Source organism: Bolinopsis microptera, chromosome 5 (genome assembly GCF_026151205.1).
Source record: "Bolinopsis microptera isolate Bmic1 chromosome 5, MBARI_Bmic_1.0, whole genome shotgun sequence".
NCBI lineage: Eukaryota > Metazoa > Ctenophora > Tentaculata > Lobata > Bolinopsidae > Bolinopsis > Bolinopsis microptera.
In genome coordinates, this window is record NC_087076.1 from 11960896 (window position 1) to 11979383 (window position 18488).

An 18488-nucleotide genomic window follows, 5' to 3' on the forward strand; every position below is an offset into this window, starting at 1 on the left:
CTCCTCCTCCTCTTCATCCTCCTCCTCTTCCTCCTCGGTCCTCAGTCCTCCTCCTCATCCTTCTCATCAGTCCTCCTCCTCCTCAGTCCTCTCCCAGTCCCCCTCCTTCTCCTCCTCCTATTCAGTCCTCCTCCTCCTCCTCCTCCTCCTCAGTCCTCCTTCTCATTTCTCCTAAGTCATCCTCCTCAGTCATCCTCCTCAGCCATCCTCCTCAGCCATCCTCCTCAGCCATCCTCCTCAGTACTCCTCAGTCCTCCTCCTTCTCAGTCATCGTCAGTCCTCCTCCTCAGTCCTCCTGAGTCCTCCTCCTCCTCCTGGGTCCTCCTCCCCTCCTCCTCCTGGGTCCTCCTCCTGGGTCTTCCTGATCCTCCCCAGTCCTCTTCCTCCTGAGTCCTCCTCCTCCCTCTCAGTCATCCTCCTCAGTCATCCTCCTCAGCCATCCTCCTCAGCCATCCTCCTCAGCCATCCTCCTGTGCCATCCTCCTCAGTACTCCTGAGTCCTCCTCCTTCTTAGTCATCGTCAGTCCTCCTCCTCAGTCCTCCTGAGTCCTCCTCCTCCTCCTGGGTCCTCCTACTCCTCCTCCTCGTCCTCAGTCCTCCTCATCAGTCCTCAACAGTTCTCATCCTCCCCAGTCCTCCTCCTCCTCCTGAGTCCTCCTCCTGGGTCCTCCTCCTGGGTCCTCCTCCTCCTCTTCCTCCTCAGTCCTCAGTCCTCCTCCTCATCCTTCTCCTCAGTCCTCCATCCTCCTCCTCAGTTCTCCCCCAGTCCCCCTCCTCCTCCTCCTATTCAGTCCTCCTTCTTCTCAGTCCTCCTCAGTCCTCCTCCTCCTCCTCCTGAGTCCTCCTCCTCCTCCTCCTCTTCCCTCTCAGTCATCCTCCTCAGTCCTCCTCCTCAGTCCTCGTCCTCCTGGGTCCTCCTCCTCCTCTTCATCCTCCTCCTCTTCCTCCTCGGTCCTGAGTCCTCCTCCTCATCCTTCTCATCAGTCCTCCTCCTCCTCAGTCCTCTCCCAGTCCCCCTCCTTCTCCTCCTCCTATTCAGTCCTCCTCCTCCTCCTCCTCCTCCTCCTCCTCAGTCCTCCTTCTCATTTCTCCTAAGTCCTCCTCCTGAGTCCTCCTCCTCCTCCCTCTCAGTCATCCTCCTCAGTCATCCTCCTCAGCCATCCTCCTCAGCCATCCTCCTCAGCCATCCTCCTCAGTACTCCTCAGTCCTCCTCCTTCTCAGTCATCGTCAGTCCTCCTCCTCAGTCCTCCTCAGTCCTCCTCCTCCTCCTGGGTCCTCCTCTTCCTCCTCCTCCTGGGTCCTCCTCCTGGGTCTTCCTGATCCTCCCCAGTCCTCTTCCTCCTCGGTCCTCAGTCCTCCTCCTCATCCTTCTCATCAGTCCTCCTCCTCCTCAGTCCTCTCCCAGTCCCCCTCCTTCTCCTCCTCCTATTCAGTCCTCCTCCTCCTCCTCCTCCTCAGTCCTCCTTCTCATTTCTCCTAAGTCCTCATCCTGAGTCCTCCTCCTCCTCCCTCTCAGTCATCCTCCTCAGTCATCCTCCTCAGCCATCCTCCTCAGCCATCCTCCTCAGTACTCCTCAGTCCTCCTCCTTCTCAGTCATCGTCAGTCCTCCTCCTCAGTCCTCCTGAGTCCTCCTCCTCCTCCTGGGTCCTCCTCCTCCTGGTTCCTCCTCCTGGGTCTTCCTGATCCTCCCCAGTCCTCTTCCTCCTCCCCTCCTCAGTCCTCCTCCTTCTCCTCCTCCTCGTCCTCAGTCTTCCTCATCAGTCCTCAACAGTCCTCCTCCTCCCCAGTCCTCCTCCTCCTCCTGGGGCCTTTTCCTGGGTCCTCCTCCTGGGTCCTCCTCCTCCTGGGTCCTCCTTCTCCTCCTCAGTCCTTCTCCTCCTCCTCTTCAGTCCTCTTCCTCCTCTTCCTCCTCCTCCTCCCTCTCAGTCATCCTCCTCAGCCATCCTCCTCAGTCCTCCTCCTTCTCAGTCCTCCTGAGTCCTCCTCCTCCTCAGTCATCCTCCTTAGTTCTCCTCCTCCTCCTAGGTCCTCCTTCTGGGTCCTCCTCCTCCTCCTCCTCCTCCTGGGTCTTCCTGATCCTCCTCCTCCCTTTCAGTCATCCTCCTCAGTCATCCTTCTCAGTCAGTCAGTCATCCTCCTCAGCCATCCTCCTCAGCCATCCTCCTCAGCCATCCTCCTCAGTACTCTTTAGTACTCTTCAGTCCTCCTCCTTCTCAGTCCTCCTCAGTCCTCCTCCTGAGTTCTACTCCTCCTGAGTCATCCTCCTTGGTCCTTCTCCTGGGTCCTCCTCCTGGGTCTTCCTGATCCTCCCCAGTTCTCTTCCTCCTCCCCTCCTCAGTCCTCCTCCTACTCCTCCTCGTCCTCAGTCCTCCTCATCAGTCCTCAATTGTCCTCCTCCTCCCCAGTCCTCCTCCTTCTCCTCCTCCTGGGGCCTTTTCCTGGGTCCCTATATAATTTGATATAATAAGTTAAAGCTATTAATAGCTTTAGTGTGATTAATAAGTCGTTTGTTTTGTACAAGATTATAATACAAGTTGCGAAAAATTCTCAAAATGTTTGTCCGCTAATGTCCACCAATGTCCGCTAATGTCCACCAATGTCCGTCCGAGTCCGCCTATGTCCGTCCGGGTCCGCCTATGTCCGTCCGAGTCCGCCAATGTCCGTCCAAGTCCGCCAATGTCCGTCCGTGTCCGCCAATGTCCCAAAAAACACGTCCGTTGTCTCATAGAATCCAAAAAGGACAGGACATAGGCGGACATAGACGGACATGACACCCCCCCCCTTACTGCATCCGCCTTTCTGATCATTCTCCCTCTCCCCTCCCCCACTGCCTCCGCCTCTGCATCATTCTCTCACCTTCCATTTCCTCTTCCTCTCTGCCTCCAACAATCAGCTGCATGATTTAACATACTGTTTTAGACATTCAATTACGTCGTAATTTCTGGATTGAAATATTTTCTATGCATAGTTCAATGCTCTAACTAAAATTTGATGTTAAAAGTTTGAAATTTACCTTGATCACGTTGTTGCAACAAATAAAGGAAAATACTTCCTCTTCTTAAGAAAAGTAATGGTCAACATGTCAATACAAATAACCACATCATATTTATGCTCTAAAATTATTTGTTATAATGTAGCAGTGTTGAATGTATTAATGCTAAGCTATAGACTTAAAGACTAGTATATATATAGTAGTATACATTCAACAATCAACATCTTATTACACTGGTCTAATGGAATTACGATACATGGAGGCAGGAGGCCTTCAACACTTTCTTGTAATATTTATTTTAAGTTGCTTATGTGCTCTCAAATGTTTTTTTTCCATACACCACTTTTAAAAAGTTGAGTATGCTTTTGGCGCAGTGAATCTCGCACAATGCGCAAACTCCTGCAGGAACTTCCCGACATTGTAGAGACCTGAGACCTCGACTAAAGTTAACCATTTTCTACTGTTTATATTAGAGGAGGACACATTTAGAACTCCTTCCATACTCCTTCATGACTAAATTGACGATTTAGAGAATTTTAAACACCCTATTGTAGCCAGGGTTTCTCCCAACTACAAGCTAAAACGAGGATTTAATAATTTCCTGTTATATATTCATTCGATAAATATGACAGATTTGAAGTGATCCAATTAGATTATATTGATGAAAGATGGTGCTTTTTTTGCATAATATAATATTCGCAACATTAATAATATTTTCTGTCACTTTATGATGTTACATAATATTGTATTTTCATTACTAAATCAATCCTGTTCAGCGGAAATACTAGATTGTAACGTTCTTTGTGCATAATATTTAGCATATAATGAATTATTTTAATGTGCATATTAAAATTAAGATTAGAATAAACATCAAACAGCAGTGTGAACATTGTTCACTCCATCAGTAAACTCTAAATTTACAGTTCAGAAATTTATAACATGATTCGACGTATCAAAATCAATTCTTATTGTTATATACAAAAAAAAAAGAAACACTGCAACAATAAAATTCACAACGCAGTGTGAACATTGTTCACTTCATATTTTTATAGCTCAATAAACTCAAAATTTTTCAGTTTAGAAATTTGTAACATGATTTGACGAGGTAACGGTTTAAAATTTCAAAAACAAATTTTTTACTTGTACAATCATCGGCTCGATCACTTTCCGACGGTATCTTGTTTACTTTCTGGCAAATAAGACAGGTCAAGTTTTTGTCTGCTTTAAATTTAAATGTCAAGATGGTACTCAATAACCAGAACGATACTTTAAACCGGTGTTGAACTGGATCCGGCTAGTAAATGATACTTTTGTTGAGTTCCGTTTTACCAGCAATTGACCAAATATCAGAACGTTTATTGACCTTGTATATTTTTGTATTAGGAATTTAAGGAAATGACGTCAGAATTTAAGGAGTTCCCCGACTACGTGCCAGACGATGGAATCACAGCAGCCGAGCTTGTGTCGGGTTAGTACTCACAATATCTCTCTCTCTTGTCATTCTCTTTAACTGGTAACATACTGTATTTTATACGATGAGATTAAGTAGCCGCATGTTGATAAGTTGATAAGATTAAGATGATCACGACATTTATATGATATCAGAGGCTGATTGTGAAGATGGGTCAACAGCAGCAAGCTTTTTCTCTGGTCAGTGATTAGTCCTTTGTCAAAGTGGTTTCATTTTCAGTTATCATCATTTTCATTTTCATTAAATGTTGCCAATCACCACAAAATCATAAAACTTTCTTCATTAGTGATATATATTATCCATTCGACATTAATGTCTGTGCATGTATCTTCCCACCTGTAATACTTTAAGTACAATAAAGATGTTGATAATGAGCCTTTTGTTTCCAGGAAAAGAAGGGCTGACCTACAATGATTTCCTAATCCTGCCTGGTTACATAGACTTTGCCTCCAAGGAAGTCACACTAAACTCTCCTATAACAAAGAAAATAACACTTAACACTCCCCTTGTCAGCTCACCTATGGACACTGTTACTGAGAGTAGGATGGCTATTGCTATGGCGGTGAGTTATATTCTTACCTTTGATTTATAATCTTATACAGTTATACTCATTAATTTTCTCTGATATTCTTCTCAGTAATTTAGTATCATTTACCAATTATTTAATTAACATAGTGTGGATGTAAATTATCCCGCTCTTTTACCTAACCTATCATTTACCAGGTTGTTAATTGTTGTTAATTGTTGTTAATTATAAACTTCCTCTTTCAGTTAATGGGAGGTATTGGGTTTGTTCACCACAACTGCAGTGCAGAGTTTCAAGCTGAAGAAGTTAGAAAAGTTAAGGTACGCGTTTCTATCAGTAGATTATATTTCGTCACACTTCAGGAATCTCAATGGGAGATTAAGATAAATACCAAATTTAATATCGAATAAAAATTAAGAAAGCCACATACTCCGTTCTAAAATTATAACCTTTAGATAAAGATGATCTGATGAATCCTTATCATTCACATTTATGGAATGTTACTAAAAATCTAGAAATCGAACGTATAAAATTCTCAGTAATTCCTAACTTCGTGGTCTAACATCCAGAATATTCCTTTGCTGTCAACAACAACAAATTTGATGCAGTAACCTAAATTAGTGAAATTAACCACACTGGTTGTTATCTAAGAGTTAAGACAGTAACAGTCGGAGAAATGACGTACTTTTAATTTCAGAAATTTGAGCAAGGCTTCATCCTGGATCCGATAGTACTGTCCTGTTCACACACAGTCAACGATGTGAAGAAAGTTAAGGAGTCATACGGGTTCTCTGGCGTAGCAATTACAGGTACCAACTTAACGTGTAACACTCGGTACACTAGTTCAAGATCAGTAATTTTACTTTATACTAGTGTTAAAGATGAATAGTGTATCACATAGTAAACGTTCATCTGTGTGTATAGTCATTGTTCGAGCTGTTGGAGATGTGGGTGTAAGATAGACCAGCTCTCTCTTTCTCTCTCTCTCTCTCTCTCTCTCTCTCTGAGAGAGATTGTACAACTGAAGGTTGAGCACGTCATATACATTGTACACGTGGTGATATAATACAATATAACTCTGTAACCTGTTTATTGTATTAAATACTCAATACACTCTGCAGATTGTCAGAAATTGCCATTTGCAGAAATACAGTGTCACCTTACACAGGGTCTGTCCACCCGTGACAGTGCTCATATTTAGACATAACGTCATTTATCTTTCTGACTCCAGTTGTTTCCTTGTATGTAATAAGTAAATTTATGATAAATTTATGTGGCACAGTCACATTGTCTGGTTAAGGCCTCAGTCTGTATCATGGAAATATATAGTAGAAATAAATGATTATTTCTTTATCATCTTGGAATTAAAAATCTTTTCTGAACATGACTATATCTTAGTAAAGTATTAGTCGAAGATTCACGTACTCTAGTTCGACACGTACTATAGATTGACAACTTAAGTTCGCCAGATATCACCCCTTTCGAACTTCGGTACGTGTCGAAGTTCGAACTAGAATCTAAAATATATTGATATCCGACTGTTTCCGGTTCAGCAGCCAAATCTCTAGATCAGTACTCGGTTACTAGTCGTTTGTGATAATATAAACCCTATAAAGTGCGATATGCGGGAGATGTTTATATAACTCTACAATCTAGATCTATAAAACGGAGTACTAGTTACCACGGTAGTCTTTTATCTCTCCGCTAAGTCTACAATCTGTTAAATAACAATTGAGTATGTAGTCAATAATTTATTTTATTTTATTGAATAAAATGTTCATAGATATGGATTATAGAGTTCGGACTTCGGTACATTTTAGATATTGGATACAGCAGAAGAATATGCTCTAGTTCGAGTTTCGACAGTCGAAGTTTTCTTGTCGAACGTTAGTACGTGTCGACCTTGAGTCCAGGTAGCGCACTTAAGTTCGACAGAGTCGAACCTTAGGGTTTGTCGAACTAGAGTACGTATCGAACTAGAGTGCGTGTCGAACTTAAGTGGTTTAAGTACTTGTACCTATTCGAAGTATTTAGATTCTCCTACAACTATAAAGGCTCTAAACAAATTAACCTTCAATATACAAAACTCCAATATAATGTCACGTACATTCCTGTCATATTATCAACACTCTGCAAGTGAGTTAACCGTCGAATGAGTATCCTGTTTCAAAACATAGAGCTTATCATTTGGTTAAAACTAATTAAGAAACTTGACACTATTTCAGATACGGGTAAGCTGGGTGGAAGGTTACTGGGTATTGTCACTTCAAGGGATATCGACTTTCTGGATGACTTTGACCAGAAAATTTCAGAGGTAGCTTCATTGTTCTAGATTATTCCCTTTTTTCGAGGTATCAAGAAAATTAGATTACATAATCGCGGTGTGTAAAAAGTTAGTTGTGTTGATTTTATTTTTAAATCTGGAAAATTCATTAACTCGTAACCACTAACCGATATGATGTTATTATTAGGGCTGAGGTAATAAGCTATTGTAACATTGTAATAGCTATTGTAAACGACTTACCATGTTCATTATGTGTAACGAAACGACACGTATTTTCAAAATGGCACATGATATGGACTAACCCTATGCAGAAATCTCTTGACCAGGTCATGACGCCGCGTGAGAAGCTTGTCACTGCAAAAGCTGGCACCTCGCTCAGTGAAGCAAACCAACTGTTACAAGCCAGTAAGAAGGGTAAGTTGGCAGACATGTGCGTTAATTAGCAAATTGTTTAATGACACTAGTAGTTTTTACACATTTAATACCCAAGGGATTACCTAGTGCCAGTTCACGGGCGAGACATCGTAGGTCACGGCAATCAATTAGACGTTGCGCGCGTAGCGATATTTATAGATAGTTCAGCGCAAACGTGAATATTTTTTTGCGCGCTCTCTTGATTTAAATTATTAATCACGCCGTGCGCACGAGTACAGCGCGCTAGTATGATGTCATGTGATGTAACCAATAGATAACGATTAGATACAACGGTAGATACAACGGTAGATACAACGGTAGATACATCATAAATGCAAGTTGGAAGTAGAGCCTCTGATCGGACAATTTATTCTATGTCAGCTTAACAAGATCTACAAATTTCTAAGTATGGTCTGTATGACAGCACTATACCGTATCATGTGAACCTTAATGATGCAACTCCGCATCGCTTGTCATTTACATCCTGATGGCTGGTGGCGGTATATATATAGATTATTAAAGTACTGTCATCGTTATTTTACCATCATCCAGGAAAGTTACCGATTGTAAATGAAGACGATCAATTGGTCGGGCTCATTTCTAGAACTGATCTCAAGAAAAACAGAGAATTTCCCCAAGCCAGCAAGGATAAGAACAAGCAACTTTTAGGTGACATTAATTTTACAATATATTTACAGCAAATAACTGCAGACATTAAAATTCATTTATTGTTGCGATCAAACTTTTAGTTGTACTAAGAAACATTATTCCCTGCCGACAAGTCTAGTTTAATTTTACTCATCAAAAAACATTTTCATCAGTCGGTGCCGCAATGAGCACACACGAGAAAGATAAAACGCGTCTCGATATGCTGGTCAATGCTGGAGTAGATGTCATTATACTGGTGAGTGTAACAATCCAATTTCTAAATATTTGATATTTTTAGAAAAGTATTACGTTGTTTACCGTCTTATGATACATAACCTACTAATTTCGAACGCTTCGACAGTATTGATTTAATTTCTCCAGTGATCATAATGCCATGCCCATAATATTGAAGTCTTCAGTTATCTGTAGCAATAATTAGGGCAGTAGATATCTTATGTGTCAGTAAATGGTCACTGGTCAGGTTATGTCATCGTCTAGTTCTTATCGTCACACAGTCTGATAGGCCTGCTGCTTTTCTTTCCTTGGTAAATATTCGTCACCTGAGAAAGAACCGATTACAGGAGGCCCAACACTGGAAAAACAATGTTAGATCTGACGGTCACATTTCTAATGAAGCAGCGCAATCAAGTTGTCATGTCAGTAGCACAGTAATAAAACACGAGGAGGAGTGTGACTTTCCTCGGGTAAAGCTAGCCAAAACGCTCTGCTATGCAATGCAGTGCTTCTCAGAGCAGCTAACTAAATATGAGCTGGCAGTTGGCGTGACAAATACTTGCTTATTGCATTTGGTGAGACTCCTCGCTAGAATACTACAGTTTACCTGCAGCTGGGAGTCTTTAGAGGGGTATATCTTCTTGCAGGGGTCAGCGTATCTGATGTTGAGGATACCATGGTTACCATTACACGCTGCCCCACAAGTACCAACTGATGCACGCGAGTCTAGCGAAACTATAGACCTGGAGTGTTGTTAGTGTAGGTTTGTGGTAAGTGTAGCATGGTACCCGAGGCTTTGAATTGCAAAAGCGAACCTCTTCAATAAATCATTGCAGTCATTATGTGCACTGAAAAAATAAAACGCTCGTATTTTGAGTAAACAACAAGGTCGCGGAATCACATGTTATGGATTAAAGTCAAACCTGTGAGTCTGGCAGTATCCCAGAGATGGACTAGGAGAGCGACAGGGTGAAGTGAGCCCGACCGAGGTGGCGGCGGCGGCAGAGGAAGTGCCACTACCGGCCACAGCCACGTGACGATGTTCCCTTGTTACTCTACTGTTTGAAGTCGTCATGGTACTCTCTGAACTTGCTACTGCCTGAAATTAGTCGTGATGAGAACCTTATTTGTAGTTTATAATGTTTGGTTACTAGTTTGAGTAGGAGGTATAGTATGACACAAGTTAGTTTTTTATAGTGAATAAACGAAGGAAAGTTTTGAAACAAAGAACAATCAGTGTTTTTCCGTTCTCAACCAGTCCAACCCAAGATTTAGGAGCCTAGGTCCCCAGACTTTGAAATGCTCCATAGTTTGCTCCAAATATTTGTTATGCAATAGTATTGAAAGTGTTAGTTTTAGTATTAAAGACGAAACCTACCTTTTGTAGAACCTCTCTGTCTCTGAACTCTCTGAGTCTGAACTCTTTCTCCTGAACCGCTACCTTGTATTCTTTATTTCCTGTCTCAGTATTGTAACCTGTTCAGAGGAGTGGGTAAATAATGGTATTGTTATGTTGCTTTGTAATGTGATGCCATATTGAGTAAGTGGTATCAGAGGAGTAGATGAATAATGGTATTGTTATGTTGCTTTGTAATGTGATGCCATATTGAGTAAGTGGTAAGGGTTTCATCAATAAATATCACAGACTGGGAGTTTTTGGAAACATTTTCTTGTTTCTTCAGAAACTATGTATTATTGAATAGAATAAAGATCGTAGAAATCTAAATCCAGTCTCTGAATCCAAGTGCCGAACTTTTTCTCAGTATTATTCGATCTAAACTACCTCATGTTTCAGTTTTATCTATTGAGTATCACAATCTATTCCGTATTTAGAACCCAATTCTTAAGAAGAGCTTGCATACCACGAACTAGTGAATATAGTAGCTATATTCGAAAGTCCGAATTCCATGGCAGAAAGTACTTTTTTATGTACGGATGTATTATAAACATCCGGTATTGCTCGTGTTTCACTTACTGTAACTAATACTTGTAACGTTTAATTTAGTCTACAGGAAATCATGATATACCTTATCGGACGTTATTTGACCGTCCGATTATTATTATATGTAAAAATGTCGGTACCTTAAATACCTACCTCAATAAACTTTTTACGCCATCATATTGGGTTTGGAAACATATCAGTTATTTTTTCTAATATATTTTCTATGATAATTTTGATTTTGTTTAGTTTGATAATTTCAGTTTTAAGTTCAATTTTTTGCATAATTTTTGATATTGATAATTTCAGTTTTATGTTCCTTTTTTGCATTTATAGTAAGTTTTCAGTTCTGCAAGTCTTTTAAGTAGACTTATCAGGTCTTTAGGATGTTCTTAGTAACTACTTTGGATTTGTGTAAAGTTCGATAATAATATAATGATAATTTTGATGAAATATGAGTACTGAGTAGTAACTTGCCAAATTTATAGCTATTTTATTTTTAGAATCCAAATATTATAACTTTTGGGTAAAAGGACACCACTTTTTTTGTGACTATATAGGAAAGCCGGCTTCAAAATCCGGTTCCGGTTCCGGCTCCGGCTGGAAAAAAATTTGCCGGATTTTTGCCGGATTTCAGTTTTTTTTTACCGAAAAAAATCAAAAAAATCAAAAAAATATTTTCGGCTAATAATGAACAGGGTAGCCTGAATCGTGGAAAAAAAAGTGGTTTCAGAAAAGCTTTAAAAAAATTTTGACTTAGAAGTTTTTCGGTCCGAGTCGTTCTCGAGACGTACCTCCTGTATCGAGAGCTCCCGCTTCCGAGCTCGTGTTGCAAAGGGGAGGCCTGCCTTCCAAGATCACATTACCGGGGGAAACCTCGAGTCCAGAATTGTGTATCGATGGGTAGGTGCGGACTTCGAAAAACCGAAAAAATATTTTCGGCTAATAATGAACAGGGTAGCCTGAATCGTGGAAAAAAGTGGTTTTCAGAAAAACTTTGAAAAATTTTGACTTAGAAGTTTTTCGGTCCGAGTCGTTCTCGAGACGTACAGCTCCTGTATCGAGAGCTCCCGCTTCCGAGCTCGTATTGCAAAGGGGAGGCCTGCCTTTCGAGATCACATTACCAGGGGAAACCTCGAGTCCAGAATTGTGTATCGAGGGGTAGGTGGGGACTTCGAAAAACCGAAAAAATATTTTCGGCTAATAATGAACAGGGTAGCCTGAATCGTGGAAAAAAGTGGTTTTCAGAAAAACTTCGAAAAATTGTAACTTAAAAGTTTTCGGTCCGAGTCGTTCTCGAGACGTACAGCTCCTGTATCGAGAGCTCCCGCTTCCGAGCTCGTGTTGCAAAGGGGAGGCCTGCCTTCCGTGATCACATTACCAGGGGAAACCTCGAGTCCAGAATTGTTTATCGAGGGGTAGGTGGGGACTTCGAAAAACCGAAAAAATATTTTCGGCTAATAATGAACAGGGTAGCCTGAATCGTGGAAAAAAGTGGTTTTCAGAAAAACTTCGAAAAATTTTAACTTAAAAGTTTTCGGTCCGAGTCGTTCTCGAGACGTACCTCCTGTATCGAGAGCTCCCGCTTCCGAGCTCGTGTTGCAAAGGGGGGGCCTGCCTTCCGAGATCGCATTACCGGGGAAACCTTGAGTCCAGAATTGTGTATCGAGGGGTAGGTGGGGACTTCGAAAAACCGAAAAAATATTTTCGGCTAATAATGAACAGGGTAGCCTGAATCGTGGAAAAAAGTGGTTTTCAGAAAAACTTCGAAAAATTTTAACTTAAAAGTTTTCGGTCCGAGTCGTTCTCGAGACGTACCTCCTGTATCGAGAGCTCCCGCTTCCGAGCTCGTGTTGCAAAGGGGAGGCCTGCCTTCCGAGATCGCATTACCGGGGAAACCTTGAGTCCAGAATACAGAATAGTGTATCGAGGCCCGAGGGGTAGGTGCGGACTTAGAAAAAACCGGAAAATATTTTGGGCCACCTCCCTGGGCTAGCCCCCGGCTATAATCGCAAAATTGGCAGTATTTAATCTTCTGATTATGAAATATGAAATATGAAGGTCACGTGTTCAGGGTCTGGGTAGCTACTTAATTAGCTCATTACTGCAATTATGTGACTCAACTCTAGACGCCAGACGGTCATTAGTACTGTACTAGACAGTGCCTGCTTGCGAACAACCTTATTAAGCACCTCTGGTTGTAAGTCACGTGACCCAATGATACTCAGACTTGCATAAAAAAAAGGGAATTCGCACAAACGCGCTCAATCAGGGGTCTGGCAGCATATGCCAATTAGATATCATTTCTGATTATTACTCGTCTAGTGTCGTGACTCGTGTCTACTCGTGTTACATTGTGTCTGCTACGTACTGCTTGTTTAAGCAATGTCTAGTAGTAGATAGGAAGATTTGTAAAAAAACTATATCTCTTCGGACGTTGAAGCCGCCCTAAGTCGAGTCGAGTAGTAGTAAATCTAAAACATCGTCCGTCTGGTTGTTCTACTCAGAAGAAAATGGGATCCCTTATGCAAGCTGCAAGAAGTGCTCGATGAAGATTAGGCGTGGAAAGGAAGGAAATTTTCCAGCAACATCCGGCAAAATCCGGCAAAATCCGGCTGCCTTTTATTTCATTCTGAAACCACCGGTTCCGGTCCGGCAAAATCCGGCTTGCCGGATTTGAGATCCAAATCCGGCTGAATCCGGTCCGGCAGCCAAAACCCCAATCCGGTCGGTTCCTATGACTATATAAACAGTCCAATGATCTCAACGCGACGATTGCACTCTTAAAAGTAACACTCGCCAAATTTGCCGCACGTATATCTGTTATCCTAATATTTAAACTATGACTTATATGGAGGCATTTCATACTTAACTAAAATTCAATTTTGAACCATTAGATTATTAGCTCCACAAAATTACAGTTTAAAGCATCCATGTTTCTCCGTGGATCAAATATTAGAGTTTATTATTTGTATTGATTGAATAGTTGGTAATAAATTGAACTTTTGTTTTATTAACTTTTGTTTTTATTTAGGCAAGTGCGGAATCGCACTTTTCGCAGAATTTTGCCGCGCTTATATGTTGCCTCACAACCAAGGAGACGATGATGAAATTGAAAGATCTCGTTCTGATGAACTACCAACTGAGGTTGATCCTCCTCAGGAATATTACTATGCTGGAAGAGCATGCGAAGCTCCTCCATTACCATCAAGGAATGTTGAAATACCACAAATATGTCCTCTTGAGGAACTGTGTGGCACCATATCTTCAGAGAAAAATGAAATCAAAAACCTGCAACACATTTACATTGACAATACTATAGTAAGGCCAGAGAAGGTTGATCCTCTTCAGGAATACTACTATGCTGGAAGGGCCTGTGAAGCTCCACCATTACCACCAAGGAATGGTGAAATAAAAAAAGAAAGGAAAAAAAAGATAAAGAAAAAGAAAAAAAGAAAACAAAGGAATGCTGAAATACCACAACTGCATGGCACCGCATCTTCAGAGCGAGATAAAATCGAAAACCCGGAGAAAATGTACATTGACAGCACTATAGTAAGGCCAGAGGAGGTTGATCCTCCTCAGGAATACTACTATGCTGGAAGAGCCTGTAAAGCCCCACCATTATCACCAAGGAATGAAAAAAGAATTCCTTATCCAGGAGAGTACACCCTAAAGAACTAAATGGCAGAGCAACAGAGAATGAAGGGGAAAAATCCACACAAGCCTTGAAATCTCCAGAAGATGAGTGGATTTGGAAACTGCACTACGGAGTACGGTTAACGCCATGTGCTGCACAAGGAAACCCAGACGAATTGTACATAGACAACACAATTGGAACTGAAGATAGTGATAAATTGTACGAGAGTTAACGAAACGACAATCTAGCATCATTATCAGTTTCTGGCAGAGATCAAATCGAGTTCAATTGTATGTTAATATAACAAAATCGTATAAAGACTAAGATTAGATCGATTTTGTTTCTTGAGACAAGACCGCCTTATCATTTTTTTTTTCGTGACTATGACACCAATTATTTGCTTAACTATGACATTATTTCTGCATGAAATCTTTTTTGTTGTGGTCGATTTTCTATCATTGTTGAAGATTTTAACACCTCGATAATTTTACTATTCACCAGTTAGTTAATATAATTTTACTATACACCAGTTAGTTAATTTTTGCTTCCACTTTAGAAATCCCGTTATTCTTAAAAAATGTCCAACCTCATGTTTGTTATCAGACATGTTCTGGTTAAAGACCACAGTCAAATTGTTCAGCTCCTTCTCTTTTGTTGCCACCAAGTTTTTGTAGTGAACTATCTCCTCTTTCAACATGTTGAACTGTTGAATTTAATGTATGTTTATGTTGATTTACCTTATATTGTAATAAGTAATTCATGATCTATAAGTCTACACAGATTAACTACATTTGTTGAAAATAAACTGTTGGAAATGTGAACGTTTCGAAAGTTGGACATGTTTTAAACGGTTTACCTCAGATATAAACTGTTGGAAAATGTGAACGTTTCGAAAGTTGAACATGTTTTAAACGGTATACCTCAGATTGTTTCAAATCGAACATCTCCCTGGTTTCCTTGATGACCCTGTCAAAGTTCTGGATCTTTCTTTCTTTCTCTTCCGTTTTCCTCTGTTCCTCTTCCAGGATCTGCGTTTTAGCGATGTTCAAATATTTGCAACGCCGTCGCGAAGTGGGGTGAATTATATATCCAGCATTTCATACGTTAGATGATAGGTTATTGAGACAATTTTCAAATTGACTTAAACTCCAAATTGCTGACTATGAATTACCATCCTCAAGCTGGTCATACTCTCTCCAAGTTGATCACTCTTTCTCTTCTCCCTTCTTCCTTCCTCTTCACACGCTGCTTTCTCCTGGCTTACTCGCTCTAACATCTGGACAATGCTGGTTTTAATTTAGTGTACCAGATAATATAACGTGATAATGTGATAATGTGATAACGTGATAATGTGATAACGTGACAACATGACAACGTAACAACGTGATAACTTGATAACCAAATCAACGATTACAATGAAAATAGTTGAGCTACAAAACAGCTCGTGAATAAACGCAACATTTGACGATTTAAGAAAGTTTCAACGTTTCACCGACTGCTATTCACAGTACAAGTTTTGTATACAAGGTCTTCAGATGCTACAACAGAGCTGACAGATTGAGTGTTTATCTTGCTGGGCTTGTACATTTAGTCTGCATTTGTCAATTAGTTTTTATGATTTTATAATCGCAAGTCACTTCTGTCTCGATGTATGCCATATGCTATTAATAACGCAACAAATCACTATCGCATATGATCACCATCAGCTGACAATATATCAAGATATCGAACTTGAAAATTGGCACAAGAATTCATAACCTAAGATAAGTTGTCCGGTTTACTGTAAAACAAAGAAGTTAATATGTCACCATTCTGTATGTCATGTTATCTTAGTAAGCTACAAAATCACACCTTTTTAAACATCCCTTATTAAACCTACCTGAGTTAGATTATCCAGATCGGCTTGAGACTGATCCTTAAACCTGCTGTTCTCCATCTCCAGCGCCTCCTTCTCTCTGATAATCATCTCCAGTTGGTGCTGAATGTTACTCAGTTCCCTGTCACTTGTTTGTTTTCCGTGTCTCTCTTCTTCCAGTCTCCCTTCCAACTCAACAATCACCTGATTTAACAATTTATCAGATAATTAATCATTAGTTAGATACCAGGTGTGCATACTGCATATTGTATTTAATTAGTTTAATTGCGGCTCGAATATAAGTTTTTCCGTATTAACTATTTTAAACTATTTGGGGCGAACCCTATAAAAAAGGGTGGGCGACAATTGACCCCCTGACAATTGACCCCCCGACAATTGACCCCCCGACAATTGACCCCCCGACAATTGACCCCCCGACAATTGACCCCCCGACAAATTTATAATTTAATACAATTGACCCTGACCCTGACCCTGACCCTAACCCTAACCCTAACCCTAACCCTAACCCTAACCCTAACCCTAACCCTAACCCTAACCCTAACCCTGACCCTGACCCTGACCCTGACCCTGACCCTGACCCTAACCCTGACCCTGACCCAGGACTCTGACCCTAACCCTAACCCTAACCCTAACCCTAACCCTAACCCTAACCCTAACCCTAACCCTAACCCTAACCCTTACCCTGACCCAGGACCCTAACCCTAACCCTGACCCAGGATCCTGACCCTAACCCGATCAATTGACCCCAGTGTAATTACATGGGGGGTCAATTGTCGGGGGGTCAATTGTCGTACTAAACCCTAGATTTCGCGACAATTGACCCCAGTGTAATTACATAGGGGTCAATTGTCGGGGGGTCAATTGTCGGGGGGTCAATTGTCGGGGGGTCAATTGTCGGGGGGTCAATTGTCGCGGTACCATAAAAAAGTGTGCATCATTTGTCATCTTACTCCATCTAAATAATAATATTTTGTGACCTATTGCCCCCCCCCCCCCCCTGTTGACGTATTAAGCCTACCTGCTGCATTTGTTGGAGACTATCGTGACTACTCTGATGTGTTCTTCTCTCTTCAGTTATTGTGATCTCCAACTTCTCAATTGTCTGAGTGAATTGAATAAATTATTTAAATCAATCAATAATTCATTTGGCTTTCTAAACGTCATACAACGCTCTCAATTAAGTTACTAATTAGTAATTAAGTTACTAATTAGTCAATCTCCTCCGCACCTGATGGAGGGTGTCCAGTTCCCGTTCCCTGCCCTGACTATTCTGCCTCTCGTTGTTCAGGGTCTGTTCCAGGGTTACCAGGGCGCTCTGCAGGTTCCCCAGCTCCCTCTCACCCTCCTCTCTGTGTGCCCGCTCGTGTTCTAACTTAATCTCCAGAGAGGAAACTACCTGGAGTAGTGGGTAGTGGGTAGTGGGTAGTGGGTAGTGGGTAGTGGGTAGTGGGTAGTGGGTAGTGGGTGGTGGGTGGTGGGTAGTTGGTAGTGGGTAGTGGGTGGTGGGTGGTGGGTAGTTGGTAGCGGGTAGTGGGTAGTGGGTAGTGGGTAGTGGGTAGTGGGTAGTGGGTGGTGGGTAGTTGGTAGCGGGTAGTGGGTAGTTAGAAGTTGGAAGTTGGAAGTGGGTAGTGGGAAGTGGGTAGTGGGTAGTGGGTAGTGGGTAGTGGGTAGTGGGTAGTGGGTAGTGGGTAGTGGGTAGTGGGTAGTGGGTAGTGGTCGGTGGGTGGCGGGTAGTGGGTACCTGTCTGCTGCTAAGTCTTCTTCCGGGACAACGCTTCATTTAACTTAAAGCTTTTCTGGGGATAACGTCTTAATCGGAGCTGTATTGCTATGCACATAGTGTAATGTGTATATACTACATAATTTATGATATGTATCGCGCTCTATGCACATAAGTCCAGATATAACATAATGGGTGTACTTTCGAATGGTTTGTTACTACAAAAGTCAAATTGCAGGATCGAGTAGGATTTGTTGGGAAAACCGCGTCACGACATAATTCCCATTACTCCCAGGTAACTCTGAGAGCACCATTCTTCTCTCAAAAGATTAGTCTCTCTGCCACTCTGCCACTCAGCCCCTCCTCCTCCTCCGCCTCCTCCTCTTCCTCCTCCTCCTCCTCCTCCTCCTCCTCCTCCTCCGCCTCATCCTCCGCCTCATCCTCCTCCTCCTTCTCCTCCTCCTCCTCCTCCTCCTCATCCTCATCCTCATCCTCCTCATCCTCCTCCTCCGCCTCCTCCTCCTCCGCCTCCTCCTCCTCCGCCTCACCCTCCTCCGCCTCCTCCACCTCCGCATCCTCCTCCTCCTCCTCCGCCTCTCCTCCTCCTCCTCCTCATCCTCCTCCTACTCCTCCTCCGCCTCTCCTCCTCCTCATCCTCCTCCTACTCCTCCTCCTCCTCCTCCTCCTCCTCCTCCTCCTCCGCCTCTCCTCCTCCTCATCCTCCTCCTCCTCCTCCTACTTC

The 18488-nt window shown here is 42.1% G+C and overlaps 2 protein-coding genes across 9 annotated transcripts in view; both read left to right on the forward strand.

The window, feature by feature from the left end:
• LOC134816068 (inosine-5'-monophosphate dehydrogenase 1-like) overlaps positions 1–18488 on the forward strand; it is a 75601-nt gene that overhangs the window by 14848 nt on the left and 42265 nt on the right. For 3 of the 7 annotated variants that reach the window (XM_063824793.1, XM_063824795.1, XM_063824796.1), the window contains exons 2-9: positions 4376–4462; positions 4855–5027; positions 5237–5311; positions 5689–5800; positions 7217–7305; positions 7602–7689; positions 8242–8358; positions 8511–8593. The exons of 2 other annotated variants lie outside the window; for them this stretch is intronic. In XM_063824793.1, coding sequence (XP_063680863.1) covers positions 4390–4462; positions 4855–5027; positions 5237–5311; positions 5689–5800; positions 7217–7305; positions 7602–7689; positions 8242–8358; positions 8511–8593 — 810 coding nt within the window. In that variant the 5' untranslated portion in view covers positions 4376–4389. Of the gene's footprint in view, positions 1–4375; positions 4463–4599; positions 4645–4854; positions 5028–5236; positions 5312–5688; positions 5801–7216; positions 7306–7601; positions 7690–8241; positions 8359–8510; positions 8594–18488 lie in introns of all 7 variants that reach the window. 2 more of the 7 variants (XM_063824792.1, XM_063824791.1) reach the window with 1 other exon arrangement.
• LOC134816059 (mucin-2-like) overlaps positions 1–18488 on the forward strand; it is an 85326-nt gene that overhangs the window by 14847 nt on the left and 51991 nt on the right. The window lies entirely within an intron of this gene.